Below are 22,050 nucleotides of genomic sequence, written 5' to 3' on the forward strand. Positions count from 1 at the left end.
GTGTCCTAGAACTTGTCTGAAGTTACTGATCATGTATAAGCCCCACACACGTGTCTTAATGATGGTCCTTTTCTTCAGTTTATACTTTATTACTTCAGCTCAGCTACTTGGACCTCGTTCAAGTTGAATTAGTTCCATGGAAGTCTACTGTTTCCGGGGTTGAAGTAGGGAAGAGCGAGTGCTTTTGGCTATCCTGTGAATAAGACGTCTGAGTTGTCTTTAGTTCTTGCTTCAGTAAAAAAGCAGCGGCCCATTATCTAATCTATTCATAGTTTACTTTGTTCAGATATCTAATTTGGGAACATGTTTGCCCTCACTCAATTCTGAAACACAATTTTCCATCCCTTGAATAAAGGGGGCTATCTTTAATTGACTCAGGAAGAAAAAACCTTGTTTAAGAGTTCTAGAGTTTTCAAAGCTTTTAAAAATTGCTCTGCAGGATAACATTAAAGTGCTCACCCTTTAGAAACTGCCACTCAACATGTATCTATCCCACAATGGAGTTGGAAGGAGGATTATTCTGAGCAAGCTGTTAAAATAAACCATTTGCTAGGATTCATATGCTTTTAAACCTAGTAAGTCTGTAATATCTAGAATGAAATTCAACATTGCTGTTTTTTTTTGGGGGGGGGGGACAATAGGTGTAAATGTCTTTCCAAAGTATGAAGCATACATGTAGACTAATCTTAGAACTTAAGGGAGTGGAAATGTGAATTCTACCCCCTCCAACCTTAGTGTGTCCCTGACACATAGATGTTGCAGAGCGCTGATATAATACAATTTGTACATAGAAGTGTTTGTTCTCATGGGGCGCCTGGGTGGCTTAGTCAGTTAAGCTCAGGTTATGAGCTCATGGTTTGTGGGTTCGAGCCCCGCGTGCAGTTCTGTGCTGACAGTTCAGAGCCTGGAGTCTGCTTCAGATTCTGGGTCTCCCTCTCTCTCTGGCCCTCCCCAGCTCACGCTTTTCTCTCTCTTTCTCTGTCTCTCTCACAAATAAAATAGACATTAAAAAAAATTAAAGAAGTGTTTGTCCTCAGTGGAACTTGGAGTCTATCAGGAGAGTCATTAACCCAGGCATTAGGTCAGTTCTCTAAGTGTGGACAGGTCAGCAGTATCTGCATCACCTAGGAACTTGTTAGAAATGCAGCTTCAGGGCCTGACTCCAGACTGACTGAGTCAGAAATCTGAGAGTAGGACTCTGCTTTAAAAAGCCCACCGGGTGATTCTGTTGCATGCTACTAGAGATTGAGAGCTACTGAGAGTGGTTCCCACCCCTGCTGTCCCAGACACTATTGAATGAGAGCCCCTGCTTGTGGGGCCTGGATATCAGCGTTTTGTTTTTGTCTTTTTTTTCTGAGCTGCCTTGGTGATTCTAATGTGCAGCCATGCTTGTGGGCCGCTGCATTAGGGCCTCGCTACTCAAAATGTGGACGCCGGACCAGCATGAACATCACCTGGGAGCTTGTTAGAAATACAGAATCTCAACCCCACCTGAGACTACTGAACTGTAATTTGCATTTTAACAAGGCTTCCGGCGACTCATAAGCACATTAAAGTTGGTGAAAACAATATAGAAATAGTGAGTTTTCTTCCTAGAAGCCGGTTCTAGAATGCCCTTCATTTACAAGTTTTGTGAGGTAGGCAGCACAGCAGCTTTGTTTGGCTTCTGCCTGGTGTTGACTCAGGGAAGCTGGCATCGATCTGGGGGAGACAGTTGGCGTGGTAGCTATTGCTAAAAGGACCTGGGACCCTCGGGTGTAACAACAGCCTGTAAGCCGTCATCAAGGGAGTGATGGCAGTTAAGACACTTGCAGGTGCTAGCAGCAAAAATCCCAACGCAGATTGGCATGAAGAAATCAAAAGGAACATTGTGGCTCAGGTAATGGGGGAAGTCCAGGAATGTGAATAAAGGAAAAGATAAATCTGTTTATCTTTGGCAGATTGGTAAGTGCTTTTCTTTTAAAATGTTTTCAGTGAAGTGGTTTGCATCTTTAACTGCTAAAGATTGTATAAATAGAGGCCTTTAGCACATCAAACAATGGTGAGTGCTACACAAAGGATGAATTGCTGTGTTTACCCTCTCATTTGCAAGATTTTGTTTCCTTCAAAAATCTATATGTGTGTGTATATATTATATACATATATATGCTATATATATATATGCTATATATATATATGCTATATATGTATCTTACTCGTTACAGAGAGGATTTGAGGTGATTTCCATGACTGCATACCTTTTCCACAACCTTTAGAAGAAATTATATAAATGGTTGAATTATACTCCTGCAACCAGAGCTTTCTAAAAGCTTACCGTGTAATGTTTTTTGAAAAAAGTTTTAACAGTCTTAAATGACAGAAAAATAATACATGATATTCAAAATAACATGCTATTTCCAAGCTTCTCAACTGAATGCTTATTGTCCTTTTAATAAAAATGTGGACTGCAGGCACATTTGATGTAAATGAATTAAAAATTTCATTTGCCCAGAACTTTGTGTATTACGTTAATATGATTTACCCAAAACACTATTGTTGGTTTAATAAATATTAAGAGAACATTTGTGAGTTGCCTCCTGGTGTTTGCTGTTTCTCTCCTTGGGCATTAACTACTCTTGTGAGTCTTTACCAGACTATTTTTGTTGTTTTGTGCCTTGAGGTATAAATAGAGGCAGAGAACCCGGAAGATTCAAACAAATTCCATACCATAAACTATTTGCAGATGTGTTTAGTATTCATTCAGGAGAATTAGTCTATTTAATGTAAAATTACTTTCTTTTAGTACTCTAGAAGTGCAAGAGGTTCAGTTTTTATTTTACTGGAAATTTCAAAAACAGGAGTAAAAAGATTTTCTGGGGGTGCCTGGGTGGCTTAGTTGGTTGAGCATCTGGCTTCGGCTCAGGTCATGATCTCATGGTTCCTGAGTTTAAGCCCCGCATTGGGCTCCCTGCTGTCAGCGCGGATCCTTGTCCCCCTCTTCTCTCTGCCCCTTCCCTGCTCATTCTTTCTTTCTCAAAAAAAAAAAAAAAACTTTCTGGAAAGCATCATCATTGACGAAACACCAGGAAGATATAATGTAATGACTTATATTTGACCCTTTGTCTTCCTGGATCTTCCTTCTTTTGGACAATCAGGAATGAAAGGTGTGGAGGCTTTTAAAGGGGCAGATTTTGATTGAATGGAAGGAAGACCTTTCTAAAAATTGGTCACAGAGGGAATAGACCACTTCAGAAGTAGCGAGGCCCCACACCTAGAGGTAATAAGCAAGCGTGTGTTTGGCTGTTTGACATCTTCAAAACCTCAGCTAGCTGGGAGGTTAGCTGATGTTTACAGCTTCCTACTAACCTTAGATTCTGTCATTCTTACCGTATGTTAAAGTTGAAGGCTGGGCCACTTAAAATATATTTTGTTTCCTGTCCTGATAACTTGGCCTGACTGAAACTAGACATCAGGTTTGGCCCTTGGTTGAAGGAGTATGGCATTCTGGGACAAACTTTCTGTAAACTAACCACAAAACCTCTCTTTGCCCAATTCAGGGGACGGTATAATTATTGAAATTTGGTGTTCTCCAAACTTCAAGTGGCCCTGACAGGTACTTAATCAGGTGGAATAGCCAGCTTGACTGATGTGAGCCAGAGAGATGTGTACCTGGGAGATAAAGTTGCAGTGGGTGGCCTTGAGGGGGTAGGAAGAGAGCCTCTAGAGGTGGAGAGGCACAGGGTCTCTAAGGTCACAGGGAAAGGGGCCACTGGCAGAGGTTTGGGAGGTACCTTTGGCCTGGTAAGCATTCATTCTTCCACTGGTTTGCCACACCACACAGACCGACTGGTCGAGGGCAGTCATGTTGTGCCATGATCACACATGACCCATGGTTCCTAGCACAAAGCTTTCCTCGTGAGGCTCAAGCAGCCATTGTGAAAAAACAAGACTGAAACAAATGGTGCACAGGGACTCTGGGTTAGGAGCCATTTCTTTACCTCTTTTGCCCAAATAGCATGCACTGTGTGTTTCCTTCTTTATCCTGGGTGAAGCAAGGGAATAGCAGACAGGTAGCCAAAAGACTTGGATTCTTGCAGCTGGCCTTCCTCTCTGACTCTCGATTTCAGCTTAGGTCATGATCTCTTGGTTCCAGGGATCTAGCCCCTAGTCCGGCTCTGCACTGGCAGCACAGAGCCTGCTTGGGATTCTCTCTCTCCCCCTCCCCCACCCCTCCTATGCACACACATGCTCTCTCTCTCTTCTCAAAATAAACATTAAAAGAAAGAAAATTTCCCAAATGCCTATAAAATTGATGGGAAGAGTTATTATGAAGCAGGTGAAAAATGTGATCATGACCTGTGATCTGACCACCCCCCCCCACTAATACCCCCAGTTTCCAGCTCATTAGCCCCAGGCTGCCAGAGGAAAGGAGCCTTTCCAGGCTGATGGGCCTAGTACAAAGTGCTGTCCTCACCCTGCCTGATTTGAATTTTCTGGGTGGCAGTGGGATGGATTTGTTAAAAAGGCACATTCTTGGTTCTGACCTTAGTCCCTGTATTTGAATGTGGTCAAAATGTACCGAAGTTACAGAATAACTGCTCTGGCTGAGTGACCAGAAAGCTTGGACTAAGTTTCTGTGGACCCCACTTCTATGCTCCTCTTTTGGTGCTTTTAGTTCCAGCTCTGAGGTCCTCTACAAAATGCAAGATTTGCCACTGAGCTCCGGATCAAGACCTACATTATTGGGAAAGCGGTCATTTCAAAAAAGTGCAGTTTATCTGGTCATGCAATAGGCTGAATGTCAAACAGTATCTTTTATGCTACTTGCAGCTAATGTACCTAATATTTAACAGCTCTCTTGAGATTTAACTCCCATGCTACAAAAAGTCACCCACTTAAATAAAGTGTACTGTTGAGTGGATTTTAGTATTATCACAGAGGCATCGGTCACCACAGTCTAATTTTACAGCATTTTCATCATCCCCAAAAGAAACCCTGTATTCGTTAGCAGCCGCTTCTCATTCCAGTCCCCAGCAAGTCCTAGGCAGCTACCCACTTACCTTCTGTTTCTGTAGACCTGCTTATCCCAGACCTTCCGTGTGAACGGAATCCTCCGATGGTTGGTCTTCGTGACCAACTCTCTTCACTTAGCATGACGTTTTCAAGGTTCATCCACGTCTGAGCGTGTGTCAGGACTGCATTGCTCTTTATTGCTAAACCACACCCCGTTGTATGGATATGCCAAATTTTGTTTACCCATTCGTCAGGTGATGGACATTTTGGTGGTTTCAACATTTTGGCTATTAGGAGTAATGCTGCTTTGATCATTCACGTACAAGTTTTTTGTGTGGATGTATGTTTTCGTTTCCCTTAGGTCATGTGGTAACTCCATGTGGAACATTTTGAAGAGCTGCCAAACTTTTCCAAAGTGTCTGTAACATTTTACGTTCCCGCCACAGTGCACAAGGCTTCCAGTCTCTCCACATCCTTGCTCGTGCTTGTTACTGTCTGTCCTTTTGCTTATAGTCATTCTGGTGGATGTGAAGCGGTATCTCATTGTGGTTTTGCACTTACCTAATGACTAATGATGTTGAGCATCTTTTTGTGTTCCTATTACCCATTTGTGTTTCCTCTTTGGAGAAAGGTCTTTTTAAATCCTTTGTTTTAAAATTGGGTTATTTATCTTCTCACTGAATTTTAAGAGTTCTTTATATGCTCTTAATATAAGTCCCTTATCAGACAATTCATTGATATTTTCTCCCATTCTGTGGGTTGTGTTTTCATTCTTTTGATAGTGTTCTTTGAAGCACAGAAGTTTTCAATTCCTATCAAGTCCTATTTATCAATTTTTTTCTTCTGTTGCTTTTGGTGTTATATGTAAGAAACTATTGCCTAACTGAAGGTTGCAAAGTGTTATTCCTGTGTGTTCTTCGAAGAGTTTTGTGGTTTTTAGCTATTACATTTAGGTTTATGATTCAGTTTGAATTTTTGCATATGTTGTGGAATGAACGTTCATTCTTTTTTTTTTTTTTTTTTGCATGTGTTATTTAGTTGTCCCAACACGTTTCGTTACAAACGCTGTTCTTTGCCCCGATTGTATGGCCTTGGCACCCTTGGTGAAAATCATAAATGTAAGGAGTTGACCATAAATGTAAGGATTGACCATAAATGTAAGGATTTATTTCTGGAGTCTCAATTTTATTCCGCTTATTTATTTACGTGTGTGTGTGTGTGTGTATGTACACAAACACAAGGGCATGTTAAACTTGGTTGTGAATGCTGTCTTTCCTTTGGCTTCAATTTAGGCGGATAGGAAATGGAACAAAATTTAAAAAGTAGGAATTTCAGACATTAACTACATAAGGAGACTTGGCCACGAGGTCCCTCAAGCCTCTGTTGAGTCCACTTGCCAGGGATACAGAGAGTAGGTAGCTGGGTGGTTGGTATGCTTCTCTTTTTATTCCTTTCTCCCCCTTCCTCCTGAAGTGGAATATGTTGTGGAATGTTTTGGAGTGGGGCACATTTTAGATCTCTGGTCTTGGCTTAGCCTTGCCGGTCAGGACTTGGTTAAGTGATAGTCAGGAGATCTGAATCTCCTTCACCCTGCATATGGATTCTTGGGCCTGAAGCCTTTGGCTGTAAAATGAAAGAGCTTGACTAGATTCTAATGCTTCTCCCCCAATACCCCAATCAACTTGAAATTCTGTGATTTGTGTGCCTGGCCAGCCCCTAAAAAGTGGTACATCTCATCATTGTCCTCTGTACATAAAACCAAAGGAATAAAGACCCCTTATTACTTTTACTCCTATTTTCCTGCTGATTCTGGTGGGAAGAGGCTGGGAAACAAACAAATAGTGGGAATGAGTGACTAGCCCTCCTGTTATTTAGTGTAATGGTATAAAAAGACTAGTCATGTGCTCTTAATGTTTCTTGGTTATCTTTATGTTTAAAGACGAAATGCATGACATGGCGAAAGGAAAACACAAGATTTTGCTGTATGCAGTATGCTTCTGCCTTGTGGACATAGTTGGAGAGACTGCCTTACCTTGAGAGCAGTTAACTACAGATAAAGAGTGAAACTTACTTCAGAAATGTCTTAATTTTATTCTTGGGTTCCTGGGAATTTAGAAATATAGGCTTTTAATTATTCACAGCTGGTGCATGAATAGAGTGGTAATAATAATTAGGAATAAAATGGCTCACCTCTTAAGCTGTTAGTTTTAATCCCCTAAATTTTTTTCATCTGAAGTCTTGAAGTCTGGCAAAGTCTTGAAGTCTGGCAGAGTCTTCAAGTGGAATATTTGGAGGAGGTCCATCTTAGGTTTTGGTCAGGAAGTATGCAAATCTGCCTTGTCTTGCTAATTTGTTACAAGGGTTTTGATGGTTTGATTTTCATGCCTTCCAACGAAAAGCACACGTCACACAAAGCTAACCCACACTTAACAGAATTTATCTGGACATCCTCGCTGCAGACCCCCGTTAGGTGGAAACCAGAAAGAAGTACCATCAGCCTGCATCAAAGTATATGGGGCACTTGTAGCTTCTGATGTGGTCCTCCGCAGCAGGACCATTTCTGCTGGAGGAACTTGGGCTTGTTAGGGAAGAGAGCCTTCGCTTTAAAGGCTCTTGTGAATGGAGGCTGAACCAGGTGCTGCCCTCACAACTTCCTTGGGATAAGAAGAACTCTTTCAATTCTGATATTAGTCTTAAAAATCATAAAGCTGATAAAACAAGATATTTACAACCCCCTTTTTATAAAATCCTCAAATTCCAAAGTATTAATACAGTTTATTGGAAGAGTTTACTTCCCATGGTTTCTTAATGTTTCATCAGAGACCTGTTTCAAAATGATCAATATTTATTAGAGAGTAAGTATAAAAAATAGCATGTGTTCTTGAAGAATGATTTGGATTGAAGTTGTATTCTGAGAAATTTTAAAACAGCACAATAGATGTTTTCTTTTTAATGTTTACTTATTTTGAGAGGGAGAGAGAGAGAGCGAGAGCAAGCAGGGGAGAGGCGGAGAGGGGGAGACACAGAATCTAAAGCAGGCTCCAAGCTCTGAGTTGTCAGCACAGAGCCTGACGCGGAGCTCGAACTCATGAACCACAAGACCATGACCTGAGCCAAAGTCAGACGCTTAACTGACTGAGCCACCCAGGTGCCCCAACAAAATAGATGTCTTATGGGAACATGTAATTGTATCAAATTATTACCTTGGCTACTTGGGGAGAAGAAAAAGCTCAACTTTATATTTCTTATGTCAAATTTTTGATCGCAGTTAACTTTACATTATTTTAGAAGTAGTCATATAACCTTATTTGTGTGAACAAATTGGTACTTTTCCTAACTAATGCTGGCCACTAATTTGGCTGTTAGTAAATAGTTATTAACTGAAACTAAGTGATTCTCCTAATACATAATCTTTACCTTTCTCCCCGGACTTCCTGGAACAAGATGACTTTTGTCAGGTATAGTTGATAGAAGAATCCTGCCAGGGAGACTTTGCAGTGACAACCTTTTTACACTTGGAAGCACACCTTGTAAAAAGCTCTCTTGAATCACAAGTGAAACCCATTTTACGAGGTTAACCTGTTTAAGTCACCTTATATTTCCAGTAAAACAAGATAGAATTATTTTTACTTTAGGGCCATGGCCCTTCAGTGAAGAGAGGCTGTGACTTCATGGAAACACTAATCAGTGTTAGAAATTAGTGTGATATCTATAAATTCAGCAGTTTCCAAACGGGTGGTTTTTGCTACTTTCCTCACTTTTGCAATTTCATGAAATCTTGTTTGTCAGAGTGAACAGAGGAGCAGTAATAATTCCACTAATAAGGAGTTCTCTATCCCTGCCCCTCAAAGAGCCTCCTTTCCCATCCCAGACTGTTTATATATGATCAGCATGTGGACACCGTGCATGCTTATGTTTTAAGTATTTGCTTCTGGAGAGCCAGCTTGAAAAAGCAAAACAGAAAAATCCATTGGCGTTTTGAGAGTTGAATCCGCAGAAGATGTTGTTTGCAATGTGCCGAAAACATAAGGTCCAAACAGCCGGAACAGGCCTGGTGCCAGGCAATTTCACTGTGAGAGAAAGAGGAGGTCTGAAGCAGTCCTTTTAGGATTATCTCCAACTCAGCAGCTGCTGTCTGAGTTTGATTATGCACATCCTGCTCTGGGAGACCTGCATTAACCCTTGGGGCCCCTGGGGAACATCAGGGCTGTCTTTTCAACAAAAGACTGTTCCCCTGGACACCCAAGGGCAAAAGCCAAAACAGTGTGGAGGTTAAAAGAAGGTGGAGCTTTTGAAGATTGAATTTGAGAGAACAATCTAGGAAGAAGGCTGTAGAATTTCGGGCTTGCAAGTGCCTTTTAATTAAGACCCTTTAATTTTACTGGTGGGGAAGCAAAAGTGAAGCTGAGTGACTTTGCCCAAAGAGAACCAGTCAGAACCAAAATTCAGGACTCCTCATTCTCTGGTTAGAGCTGTTCTACATCCTACCACATTCTTGATGACCCAATTCTCATGTCAATACAAACCCTACCCTTTCGAAAACTGAGGACGAAAGGGAAGAAACTTTAAAAAAAAAACATTTTGGAATTCTGTATTAACCACCTTTTATAGACTGTCCAGGCATATTCAGGTTTTCCTTCCAAGCAGTAGTGTTTATCATTGTGTAAGTCTTAGGTGAGCAGCAAATACATTATTCCAGTAAATTCTGTGCATGATTCTTAAATCATGTTGGGAGGTGTTGGGAGGCAGAACAAGCATATTGGAGAGAGGTGTTGGGAGGGAAAACTGGAAATGGGAAGACCGCTCTGGAAACTAGGAAGGATGTTGGTGTAATGAATCTTTTGTTCAACTATGGCGGTCTGGAGCAGGGCTGCAGCCTCTGAAGATTTATGGCCTCCAGTCTGGAGAAGGTAGGTGGGCTCACATTATCTGTGTTGAGGAGCCGGTGTGGGGTCTTTGAGCCTAAGGTTGTCCAGGTAACAGAAGGCTTTGTCCAGGTAACAGAAGGCTTTGTCAAAGAAGATGGCCATCTCGCATTCTTTGAGAGTAATGTGTTGCTGTTTATTCCACGTCTGTGTCGGGAATTGAAAATTTTCCCTGCTTTGTGGTCAGCAGGATCCCCAGTTTTCTTCCTTTTAAAGGTTGGGAAGATAATTTCTCTTGGAAAAGAATACGTTAAGTCCAAGGATATCACTCAAATGGGGGAAGCGCTCTTGCCAGTTGAGCTGAGTTGTTTGATATAATGGAACTATTTACCATTGCTGACCTAAAAGGTATTGATTAAGCAAGAGAGAAAAATCATGATGCTCTTACTCATTCAAATTCCAAGTGAATCTGGAATCTGTTGTTACATGTTTTAACAGTGGGATTTTTTTTTCTTAATAGCAGTGTTTTTAATTGCTTTATTCATCTTCAAAGGTGAGTGTGAGCTGAGTGTCCTTCTGTGTCCCCCATTCTTTCTACGAAGCTTAAAAGAAAATGTTACATTTTGGATACTCTTTTGAGATATGGTGAATGTCTTTGTCTGCATTTATTCCTCTTCTAAGATTTTGGTGACCTCTAGCTGTAAATAAAGGGGAAAAGAGAGGTCTGGAGCGCACAGAAGGAGGAGACCTCTCAAACAGGCAGTTGTAAGAGTTCTTTCAGAGCTGTGCTTCGGGTAATATTTTTTATTCAGTGGCCTAATTAGGATATACCCATGTCTGCTTAGTGACTGAGCTTTTTGAAGTCCTGTTGGCCTGAGTCTTTCAAGTGTTGACCAGATACTTTTACCCTCTTCTCTGGCGGGAGACGAGTTTGGGCAGAAGGGAAAGCTACTGTTGTTTTTGTTCTTCACCAAAGACCAACTTTTTGGGTACCTTTGGTGAAGGTATCAAAAGGTGGTTGGTTAATCCTTTCCTCCTTTGTTTCCCTTAATGGAAGATAGCAGTGGCTCTTTGCCCCCATTGAGAAACACTGTGTCAATGCTGTTAGAATGTTGTAATGATGTCAAAAGAAGTAACTAAAGTGATTTTTCTCTGTAAGAAGTTACTCCAATTTATATGACCTATTATAAAACTTTTTGGAGAGCCCTTTGGATGGCTGTGGATGGGAAAATAGATTAAGGACCTGTGATCTGTGTTTATTTCATAGTTATGAAGGTGTGCAATTGGATGTTTAGCAAAATGGGCCGTCTCAGGATATAGGGTGTAAGATAAATCCTCTGTGTGTACTGCTTCCAAATCCTCACCTTGACCAGAAGTAACAGTCTTCAGGTGGTAGCTTTCTCTAGGCAGAGGATCTATAGGTCTGTTTCTGGGTTAGTTTTACACAAATGAAGTTCTCTCCTGCTGTTCTTGCCTGGGATTGGAATTTTTCCTTTTCACTGCTTGTCACTTGGCTTTTGAATGGAAATATGTCCTTCCTTTCAGAGCCAGAAGATTCTGGTTAATTCATCAGGAAAAATTTCTCCGTGGAGTTATTAATTCAGCTTCTCCATAGTATAGGGCTCACACTACAGTGATAAACCTCTGAATTTGAAATCTCTTCTAAATATCTTTTTTCCTTCAAAAAAAAAGAAAAGAAAGAAAGCATACAATGCATTTCTGAGCAGCTAAAAATCCCACATTGTATAGCACTGTCATTCTCTATAATCTCTTTTTAGAAGATTTGGTGGTGTTTTGCTGCTTGAGCTCAACTACGTTAACATGAAGTTTTAGGCTTTTGAAGTGTAGAAGTGGTTCAGGATTAATAACTGGAAGACCCTTTAGATTCTCTTGAAGAAGAAAGATGAATATCTGGTGAATATACATGAATATCACATATTTGAAAATGTTATTTATGAATGTGCCTTGTGAGTTAAGCTTGTCCTGGTGGGCTGGGCCTCTTCCAGGGGGAGTGTTTGGACTCCAAGGTGCTTTGAGAGAGGAGTCTTTCATTCTTGGCATTCTGGGGGAGATTTACATCTGTAAGCCGGATAAAAATATGTGGAAAGGTGATTAGTTTAATTGGCCCAGTGTTATAATTATCCAGTAGGAGGTGACTGTGGGATGGCTATTATAGTCCAAAATGCCTGGTAGGAAGGGGAGGAGACTCATTGAGAGAACACCAGCAACATTATAAACGTGGTTTAAACGTGCACTCAGTAACAAATTACCGCGTAAGAAGGTAAGAGGAGTTCTTAACTATTTGGGACAAGAATCTATCCCCACAAAGAGGTGGGCTTTTTTCAAGGATAATTGTGGGGGAATTCTAGTGATTTCTCTTTCCTTAAAATAGTAACAGGATTTAGGGGAAGTAAACTCACTTGAAGTGTTTGTAACATTAAGACCGTCATTCTACAGTTGTCGCTCCACTCAGGGTGGCCACAATGGTGGTGGTGTTTTAGCCTCTTTCAGAAAAAAAGCCCAGTGCAGGGTCATGTTATAAAGTGGAGTATTTTTCTTTGACATCAAAGGGCGGGGAATGTTCTACAGACAGTGAGCTAAGAAGTAGGGAGCAGGCATTCAGTACTTGTGTTGGGAAACTATGTGTGGAATGTCATAGTTCATGGACCAGGGACCCTGAAGTGAATCCAGGTGCCTGCATGGTGCTGTTTTCCTGGAGCAAAATGACTGTAGGCAGAAATTGCAGCCAGATGAACCAAAAATAAAATTGATGGCTTTATTGGACATTCTTTTCATGAAATCTAACTTTCTAATGTGCACATATATCACTCTGGGGATGTCATTATGAATGGCTGACCTTTTGTTTGGGGGACAGCTCCACTCAGCTCGGCTTTGATTCTGGCCCACATCTGTTGAACATGTGAAATGATGTGTGTGTGTGTGTGTGTGTGTGTGTGTGTGTGTGTGTGTGTAAATTTTCCCCCCTCTGAAGCACACTGACAACTGACTAAAAAGATTTAATGAAAACCAGTCAGAAGTAATTTCAGTTAGATATTCCAGCTTAGGGTATTAGCTCTTTTGGTTTCAGATGCAGAAGTTATAGCTTCCTTAAAAGTCATGGTTGAAGGCAGGAAGTCTCCTTGGACAGGGAACTGGGTTTCTTTGTCTTAGCTTGCCCCACTGCTGCCCCGGGTTAATGATTGCAGGGTGGCTGGGAATAATGAACCAGTGCCGCAAAGCTTGTTATCAACACGCTTGAGTGATACTTAAAAATCTTTCCTCTTCCATCTTCCCCCTTTCCCATAGAAGTCAGAGCACTGCTGTGGTTACACCTCATAAATACTGCAGACTCCATTGGGCTATCGAATGGGACCTAATGTAGTGTCATTTCTGCACTTCAGTGGGTGGTTCTTATTTTTGTGTGGTTTACTGCTCAATCTTGCAACGATGTGATGTTTGAGAACTTTCTAACAATTATTGTTCTTTTATGGAACCAGAATTTGAGCGAGACAAGACTTTGACCGTTATTTAACAGGCCACCTAGATTTCCATATGAGCTTTAGAGGACATGTCTAAGACCATACCCTACTGGATCCCCAGATCCTTTTTTTTTTTTCCCCCTTGTTTTTTCTTTTTTTAATCCGAGGTTACTCCTGAGCCTTCTGAATCTGCTGGGGGAGTTGTGGGACTGGCCTCTGGCCTGAAGGGGAGAGACAGGTATCATTTGAGAAGGTGGTGGCTCCATACAACAGTCTTTTCCTGAAGGTTGGGTGACTGCAGTTCTAATACTTGGGCCTGTTTTGGATGTCAGAGTCCTATTCTTCATTTTTGGTGACTGCTGCTGATTATTGGCATCGACCCATCCACGATTTATCTCGGCAGCTAGTATGATGCCTGACCTACGGTAGATGCTCAGTAAATATTGGTTGACTGAATGTAACCTCCAGGGGTAGAGAGGGAGGCCTGGTGACATGTGGGGAGAATGACCATGCTTGGGGATAGGTTCACGAGTTTTACTATTTCTGCTTCTGATGTGTTGGAACCCACCCTCTACAGCAATAGAGGCAAGACTCTAATAGCATAAATACCACTAGAATCATTCTGTTTTCCATTACTGTCATCCCTGTCACTGCTTGTCTACCACAGGAGAGTCCTAACTGTTCTGCCTCTGTCAGTGCTTTAACACTAATCCAGCTGTCCAGCTCTCATCGTTGTCTTTATCCTTCTAAGACAGAAATCTGATCAGGGCACTCTCCTACTTAAATGCCCTGCCGTGGCTCCCTGTTGCTTCCGATAAAATCCATACTTTGTTAGTGGGTCACACGGGGCCCCATGTGGTCAGGTCCTGCATGCTTCTGCAGCATCAAACCCCAAAGTCTCTCTGCACCCTGCATGTAGTGTGTGCAGCCCTGCCGGCTGGTCAAGTGGGGGCTCTAATCTACTAGGTGGAGTTAGAGTCCTGGGGTTTTAAAACCAGGGGATTTTAGAACTTGCATTGAATGTTTGGAACAGGAGTGGAATAATTCATGTTAAGTAACCAGGGAAAATTGAGATGTTAAGAGATCTTTGCATGTAAGCCTTCAAAAATCAGTTTAATAAAAAGTTTTTCAACTGATTCTATAGTTCATCTGGAAGAACACATGTGTGTGTATAGGTTCATACACACACACACACACACGTGTGTATATGTATATACACACACACACACATTTTAATTTGGAGAAAGAATGAGGCAAAGATGTGTACCACTGGAGATTAAAACATATTATAAAGCCATAATAATAAAAGATGATGGGAGTGTAAAAAATATGCAATCGGACAAAATAGCACGTCTCAAATCCTCAGTGTATAGAATAATAGGTGATAAGTCATTGGGGGAAAGGTACAGATTATTTGGTAAAGAAGGTTGTAAAATTGAATACCATAAAAAAAAAAATCTTGCCTCAGGTCATATGCCAAAATATCAGTCATGTGAATCGGAGTTAAATATGTTTTATTTTTATTTTTATTATATTTTCCTTTTTAACATTTATTTATTTTTGAGAGAGAGAGCGAGCATGAGTGGGGGAGGGGCAGAGAGAGACACACACAGAATCTGAAGCAGGCTCCAGGCTCTGAGCTGTCAGCACAGAGCCCTATGTGGGACTCGAACCCATGGACTAGGAGGTCATGACCTGAGCCGAAGTCACACACTTAACCGACTAAGCCACCCAGGCATCCCTATAATTTACTACTCTTAATTATACGTGTCTCCGTATACAGTAATGGCAAAGAGATAAACCATTGGGGAAAGCATGCCTTACCAAGGGGATTTATGATCCTTAATATCCTAGACCATATGAGGTATCCTGTGTAAGAGACAAGCTGTGTTAGACTCCAGCTTCTGAAATGCTCAAATTATAATTCACAATGTGACTTTGAACAAGATACTCTCTGGGCCTTGATGTCCTCATCTGTAAAAGGAGAGAGTTGGGTTAGATCAGTTTACTGGGTTAGATTCCAGTTTACTCACTGGGATGCCCTTGCACACTGTGCCAAGATTCAGATGCTCCTTGGCCCTTAGGGTAGCTGGATGGAGCCTAGGGGTAGCTGGTGAGAGCATGGGGAGGAGGCCACAGATCTATCACCTCTGGCCAAGAACAGCCATTTGTTTCCCCCAGGGAGTTGTGCAAATAGTACCACAAATCACACTTAATGTTTGAAGCCTGTATGAGGTGAGTTGCTTTAAATTCAGGAGGTGAAAACTAGGTGGAAAAGGAGATAATTTAAAATATAATGGACCTCTCATCTTTCCCACTCAATATTCAATAGCCATATTAAAAAATGAATAGAAGAAAATACATCAAAATGTTATCAGTAAGGGGCGCCTGTGTGGCTCAGTGGATTGAGCATCGGACTGATGAGTTTGGCTCAGGTCATGACCCTAGCAGGCTCTGTGCTGAGTATGGAGCCTGCTTAAGATTCTTTCCCTCTCCCCTGCTCACATACTCTTTCTCTCTCTCTTAAAAAAAAAAAAAAAAAAAAAAATATATATATATATATATATATATATATATATATATATATATATATATCAGTAATTACAGTAATCACTAACCTGGTGGGCTTATGGGTAATTTTTATTTTCTTATTTATAATATCCTATATCTTTCAGATTTACTAGGTTAAGAGTGGGTTAAGTTTAAAATAAGACTTGTAATTGAAAACCTCACTTGTAGCCATATTCAGAACTCCATGAGTGACCACTGTGGCTGTCAGTGTTAAGATTCTAACAAAAATAAAATGCCAAACCTGGACTTACTTCTCATGTAAATATCCTGGGGCACTTTCATACCCTGGTTTCTTGCCCAGTGCTTATTTTCAAGGCTGCTTTAAGATCAGCAGTAACCTTTGAGCAGAAAGCCTATCTGTAGAGTGTGTTAGAAGCCTTCTCCTTACTCAGGATACCTTATCTCCAAAGTTGTCTTCCTCCCAGGTTTTCTTCCCAAATGCTTTCTTCCCTCTTTTCCCCTTCCCAGTGATCCCTCCAATCAGGGAATAATCCTTCTTTCTTTGTTCTCCTTGATCCCCAGGGTGTATAGAGTTAGATGTCCCTTGTGCCCTCTTAGCTAAGCGACGGAGATTCTGTTTTTAATTTGTCCCTTACGTACCACCCTTCTATTTCCAGTATTGTTTTTTCCTCTTCCAGGTTCCTCTTGCTTATTTGCATCTTTCTGGTAATGAGTTGCCTACAACTTTCAGACTTGTAAGGGGAAGGGGGGGGGGGGGCGCAGTGGTGAGGGCAGGGAGTGTAGGTTTTTTTCCTCCCTTTTGTTGGTTTTGCTTTACTCTGTGGATAAACACTATACACAGTAAAGGTGTTTAAACCCTATTTTTTTCTGGCTTCTCAAACCGGTACTTTTCATTGACTGTAAACATTTTAAGTGTCTAAAACCTATGATTGTTTTGTGCAGATGGTGGAGGTAGTGGACACATGGGGAATTAGAAGTGCCATCATAATTCTTTAGCAAAATTTTAGAGTGATTAATAGTGAGGCCAGCATAAATAATGATGTATGGTCCTTATTTATAAAAGTTAGAATATACTCTGGTGTTTGTATTAAAACTATGCTGAATACAGATAACTTTCTTTTATATAATACCTTAGGATCTTGTAGTGTGCCTTGACATTCTGAATATAGATGTTAACTAAGTTATTAAGTAATAGAAATTTGTAATTGGTAGAATGCTAGTAAACGACATTGTAATTATAGATTTAATTTTTATAGTAATGTTGATTTCTTATAGTGGTGCCAGGGCAGTTTGAGCCATTGTGACAAATTTGTTGAGTGCCTCCTAATTATAAAGTATGCTCTGCAGTGTAGATGATAGAATCACCTAGTTGGCCCAGGCAGTAGCTCCGACTTAAAATTACAGAGTTACAGAATGTCTAAATTAGCATGGACCTTGTGTCCCTCTCATCTAGTGCTTCCCAGCCATTTTCCCATCATGGTGTACCTTGAAAAGGTTTGCATAGCTAACTGTGCGGAAAACAAATGACCTCTTTTGGCTGAAGGTGATGGATCTGGGCCTCCATTGGGGGCTCTGCCCAGCTGCCTTGAGGGCCTAGGGCCGTCAGAATCTTGGTGCAGCTGGGAAACTGTAACCTAATCTAACCCTCCCGATTTATAAGTGAGACACCTCTGTGTTTACACGGGAGATCCAGAGAGATAAAGTAGCTCGTTCAAGGTTACATAATGAATTAGCGATGTTAGAGTAGTTAGAATTTGAGCATTTCAGAAACTTGTGTCTCAGTAGGACTTTCTTTTACATCGGATGCCTCATTGTGGTCTTCTTCCAGGACATTAAGAACCATAAAAACATTTTATGGGGCATATTTTCCCAGAAGGTTTATCTCTTTGGCATGTTTTATACAGAGACGTATATGATTAAGAGTCGAAAATTATATATTTCTTTCGCACAACCTGAAGACTAAAAGGTTGTTTTTCAACAACAACAAAACTAAGGTCATGAAACTAAAAACAGCCTAGTGTATGTAAAAAAACAACCAAATATTTACACAAATCAAGAATGTGCTCAAGGTATAAAACCTGTACGCTTGGGAATTGTCTTGCTTTTCAAACTCACTGTTTAAACTCCTTAAGAACACTAGGAGACTGGTTGTCTGGCATGGTTTTATCATTGAGTTCTGGTAAGTTCTCTATCTACCCCATGATATGATTTACCAGTTCTATGTAATGGTAGCCTGGTTCAGTCTTACATACATACATGTGTTATCCTTCACTTGATCATTCCTATCCATAGCTGTGGCAGACCTAGTTCTGAGAGAGGGATGCATACTGGAACATGGCATCTTGCCTTCGGTTCCTTGACTGAACTACAAACTCTACCAGTTAAGTATTACATTTAGGCAGCTTTATGAAACCTAGGAATGGCTTTTTCATGCAGCTTAAAGGCATGATGTCAAGTGGCAAAACGCAAACAGGAATGATTTGTGTTTGTCAACCAGGAGCATTTATGGAAATGTCCATGAGGAGTGCTGCAGTAATCTGATGATATGGACTTGCCCCTTGAGAAATTTAATTTATGGGTGAGAAATTTGAAAATAGAATGGCTTATTCCAGCTTTCTCATTTTGTTTCTTCATTTAATTTCCCTCTCTCAGAGGCAGAACTAGGTCTGCCACAGCTATGGATAGGAATGATCAAGTGAAGGATAATTCTTCACTGCACTCTGAAACATGGATGCTCCCAGCTAGAGGTTGCATTAATGGCTCAGTGCTATTTCTTGAGTATCTGCTGGATGGGGGACACCATCATATTTAAGTGCCTAGTGTATGCGTGGCAGGGCTTTAGATGATGTGGATGCAGCAGGGACATAGGTACAGTCCTGGCTTCATGGAGCTTGTGCCCAATCTCTGTGGATACTCTGAGAAATATGAAGATGTACCAAGTCAGGAGGGATTCCTGGCCTCTGGGAGCTTGCTTTAAGATTGATTACCTATGAGCTTTCCCTCTGTGGTGATTAGACAAAGAGTCTGATGTCAGTCAGAATACTGGAAACCTGACTGTGTGTTGTGTTTTTGAAAAGCTCTCAAGACTTCAGTCTTCCTCACTGAGGAATTTTATACCAGAATCTTCAGTAGCCAGTCCAAGCTGACCGTGGCAGTCTGTAATAAAAGAGCTAGTTAATCAAATATAATGCTTTATGAAATAATGAAGGTATATGTCATCAGTACCTTTGTGGGGCTCTATTATGAAAAATAATACAACGTGATTAATTCTGGGGACACTTAAAATTTTAGGGGGCTGAAAAGATTGTCTGTGACAGAATTTTCCTCCTTATCAAAATAATTTATAAATGGTACAGAATAAGAAAGAGGACTAGTGGTCTGGCAATTCTTTTTTTTTTTTTTTTAAGATTAAGAAGAAAAAATAAATCTGATCTTAAACCCCTTGGAATTTGAAATCTTGCCTGTGTCCTAGAAGCTTCTTGGGTTGCTCGGGATCCCCAGCCTAAGGTTTATGTCATTATGGCTAATGTCACGGTGTCTAGCTATCTCAGAGCTGACACACAGTTCTCAGGAAATTCTGAAAAGAATATACTTAAGGAGCAAATGCATGCAGTGGGGGTACCCTTTAGGGCTAGCAGGGTTCTCTGTTGGGGGACAAAACAAATCAGGCAGTCATACGGTGTCCTGTCAAAAAGACTGCATAGAAATCAGTGCCTTTACGTTCAGGGATGTTAAAAAAACATTACTGACTTAAAGATTTTTCTTTGGGACATGTTGGTTATTTTTTCTGGTTTCAAATGCTATTTTAATGAGTCCAGTACTTTGTAGTGGGGCTATATAACCTATAGCCATGAATTTTAAGGATAAGTTAGGGGGAAAAAGTCCGTTCTTTCATTCCTTGAGGGCTAACGCACTTAAAAATATCTGTCAGCTTCGTCTTTAAACTCTTTTTATTTAAAGCAACCACCGACTTCAGGCCTAATTGGTTCCTGAACGTTTAGTCTTGAGGCATGGCCATAACACAAACTCTTATTTCCTGTAGGCTGTGTTAAATGTAAAGCTTATGTTTTATATTGGCCTTCCATTCCTGGAAGTTTGTTTTGTGATATAAAAATACATATGAAAATATACAAATGTACTTTTTTTTAAAACAAATATTCATTAAATATTTCATGCCAAAGATACTGAAGATCATAAAACATTCTGTAAATGCTACTTTGGGGGAATTTTTTTCTGTTTAGGCTGAATTGACTGAAGCTTGTTAGAGTCCAATGTTTAAATCTCCCTGGAGCAAATGTAGGTATTTTTCCATTGCTTCAAGGATCTTTAAATTTTGTCACATAATAGGGTTATCTGCCTCAAATTGTTTTGTGCATGAAAAGTGTAGAAATGCAGCTAAGTTTCTTAATTACTAAAAGTTGAAGGAGGGACAGTTGCCATGGCAACTTCTTCAGCCACCCATGCTCTGATATTTCAGAAGGATCTTCTTAGCTGAGCTCTGAATGAAATATTAAGAATTCAATCAAGTCTTCAAGATGCAAAGAGCAGTTGCTGAAGCAATTGATTTGCCGTAAGTATAGTTAGATCAGACATCTGGGTCTGTACCGTCCCCAGCTGAGAGTCAGCCTTGCCAGTCCACTGACCAAAGCATTGACTTTGGATGTAGTCCTTCGTGGGCCTGATTGCCATCCATTTTGCTTATCCCTGTGTGGCTGTCATGAAAGGCAGTTGCAAGTTGAGCTGTCTTTGGAATTTGCTCCCCAAACATCATTAAGATGTTCTCCTTTAATCTGTATGTGTTTGTGTCTTAAGAAAGAATGCAAAATACAAATTTTGACTAAAAGACCATTTTCTGGTTTTTCTTTTAAACAAGAGGACAAGGTGGTGCCTGGCATTATCTCATAATAACCAGTACCGACCATAGAATAGCATGTGTCTATGTCTACATGAGCTGTTGGAGTTCCTGCCGAAAAGACATTAAAGGAAGATCTTTTATCTCGCATCTTTTCAAAGATGAAACGCATCTAAACGTGAATGACAGGGTATGAAAGTGTTTTCTTCAAACATTTTGGGGCACTGGCTTTTTTTTGCTTACTGACCTCAACTAGATTTTGTACTCTATAGGGTTGCATACCTGGTAGAGTATGTATTTGTGGATTCATGCTATGTTGACTCTGATTGAATTTGTATTTAAAAAATTACTGAGTTAGCTTAAGAAAGGAAGAGAAACAACAATCTTGCTTTATTGCTCATTGTCAGGTAAACCTCAATCTATAAATCAATATGTGTTAAGTATAATAGATATTTACCTAGCATTATATACCACAGGGATCAAAAGGAAATATGAGGAATGATTCCTGCTCCCTTTATTTGCCTGGTCTGATTTCCTGGCCAGTTATTAGTGATTAAAAAGCAATAGTACATAAATTAGATTTTCACTAAAATGCATTCTATTCACATTCTTTTCACTCATTCAGTTTTCCTACTTTGCATAACATTTCTGGAATTCGTAGTCTAATGGGTCATTGCCCAAGTTTTCCAATTTTCTAAGGTGTCATATGTGGATCAAGGTATAATTTAACCCTTTCCTACCCTTAGGACATCCTATGATAGAAATTAACAGAAGCAGTTCTAACAGGTTAATGTGGTTGGGAAAATGGGGCCATGTTGACAGCAAGAGTTGACAGAAGACATGCTTTTAAAACAAGTCATTATATTCAACCTTATTGAGATAATTAGTTAAGCCCCTAAGAAGTTTTAGGGAGTAAGAAGATAGAGTACAGTTTTTATTATGAAAATCATGCGTGCTTATGCATTTCTGATGTTCGTTCAGAATCTCAAGATGGCGGGAGGAAAGAAAATGGAAGCTTCTGCCAACTACAGCAGTAATGTCTTGAAGACTATCAGAATTGTACACAGTGGTGGTTTTCAGTGGGGCCTCCTGTGCCCACCAGCCCATCTTGGGAGGTCACCTTGTGGTGACAGTTGCTGCCCAGAGGCCTTTCCCCCTTCTTTTTTAAACTTCTGTGGCTTTGGAAGCCAGGATTTGAAAAGGTTTAGCAGTGTTTGTTCATTCTGTAGTGACTTTCTCTTTCCAGATAAAGAGGCTATCTTCCTCGCCTTTATGAAAATAGATTTTACTCATGCATTGAACCTGCAGTGTTAAAATAAAAGCTGATGAA

The 22,050-nt window shown here is 40.5% G+C and overlaps 1 protein-coding gene across 3 annotated transcripts in view; it reads left to right on the forward strand.

The window, feature by feature from the left end:
* SDC2 (syndecan 2) overlaps nucleotides 1-22,050 on the forward strand; it is a 99,405-nt gene that overhangs the window by 15,072 nt on the left and 62,283 nt on the right. Inside the window, exons 1-2 of one of the 3 annotated variants that reach the window (XM_042923673.1) lie at nucleotides 20,357-20,438; nucleotides 20,742-20,910. The exons of 1 other annotated variant lie outside the window; for it this stretch is intronic. In XM_042923673.1, the coding sequence (XP_042779607.1) occupies nucleotides 20,404-20,438; nucleotides 20,742-20,910 (204 nt within the window). In that variant the 5' untranslated portion in view covers nucleotides 20,357-20,403. Of the gene's footprint in view, nucleotides 1-10,163; nucleotides 10,266-20,356; nucleotides 20,439-20,741; nucleotides 20,911-22,050 lie in introns of those variants that run through there. One more of the 3 variants, XM_042923675.1, reaches the window with a different exon arrangement.

This window comes from Panthera leo, chromosome F2, assembly GCF_018350215.1.
Source record: "Panthera leo isolate Ple1 chromosome F2, P.leo_Ple1_pat1.1, whole genome shotgun sequence".
NCBI lineage: Eukaryota > Metazoa > Chordata > Mammalia > Carnivora > Felidae > Panthera > Panthera leo.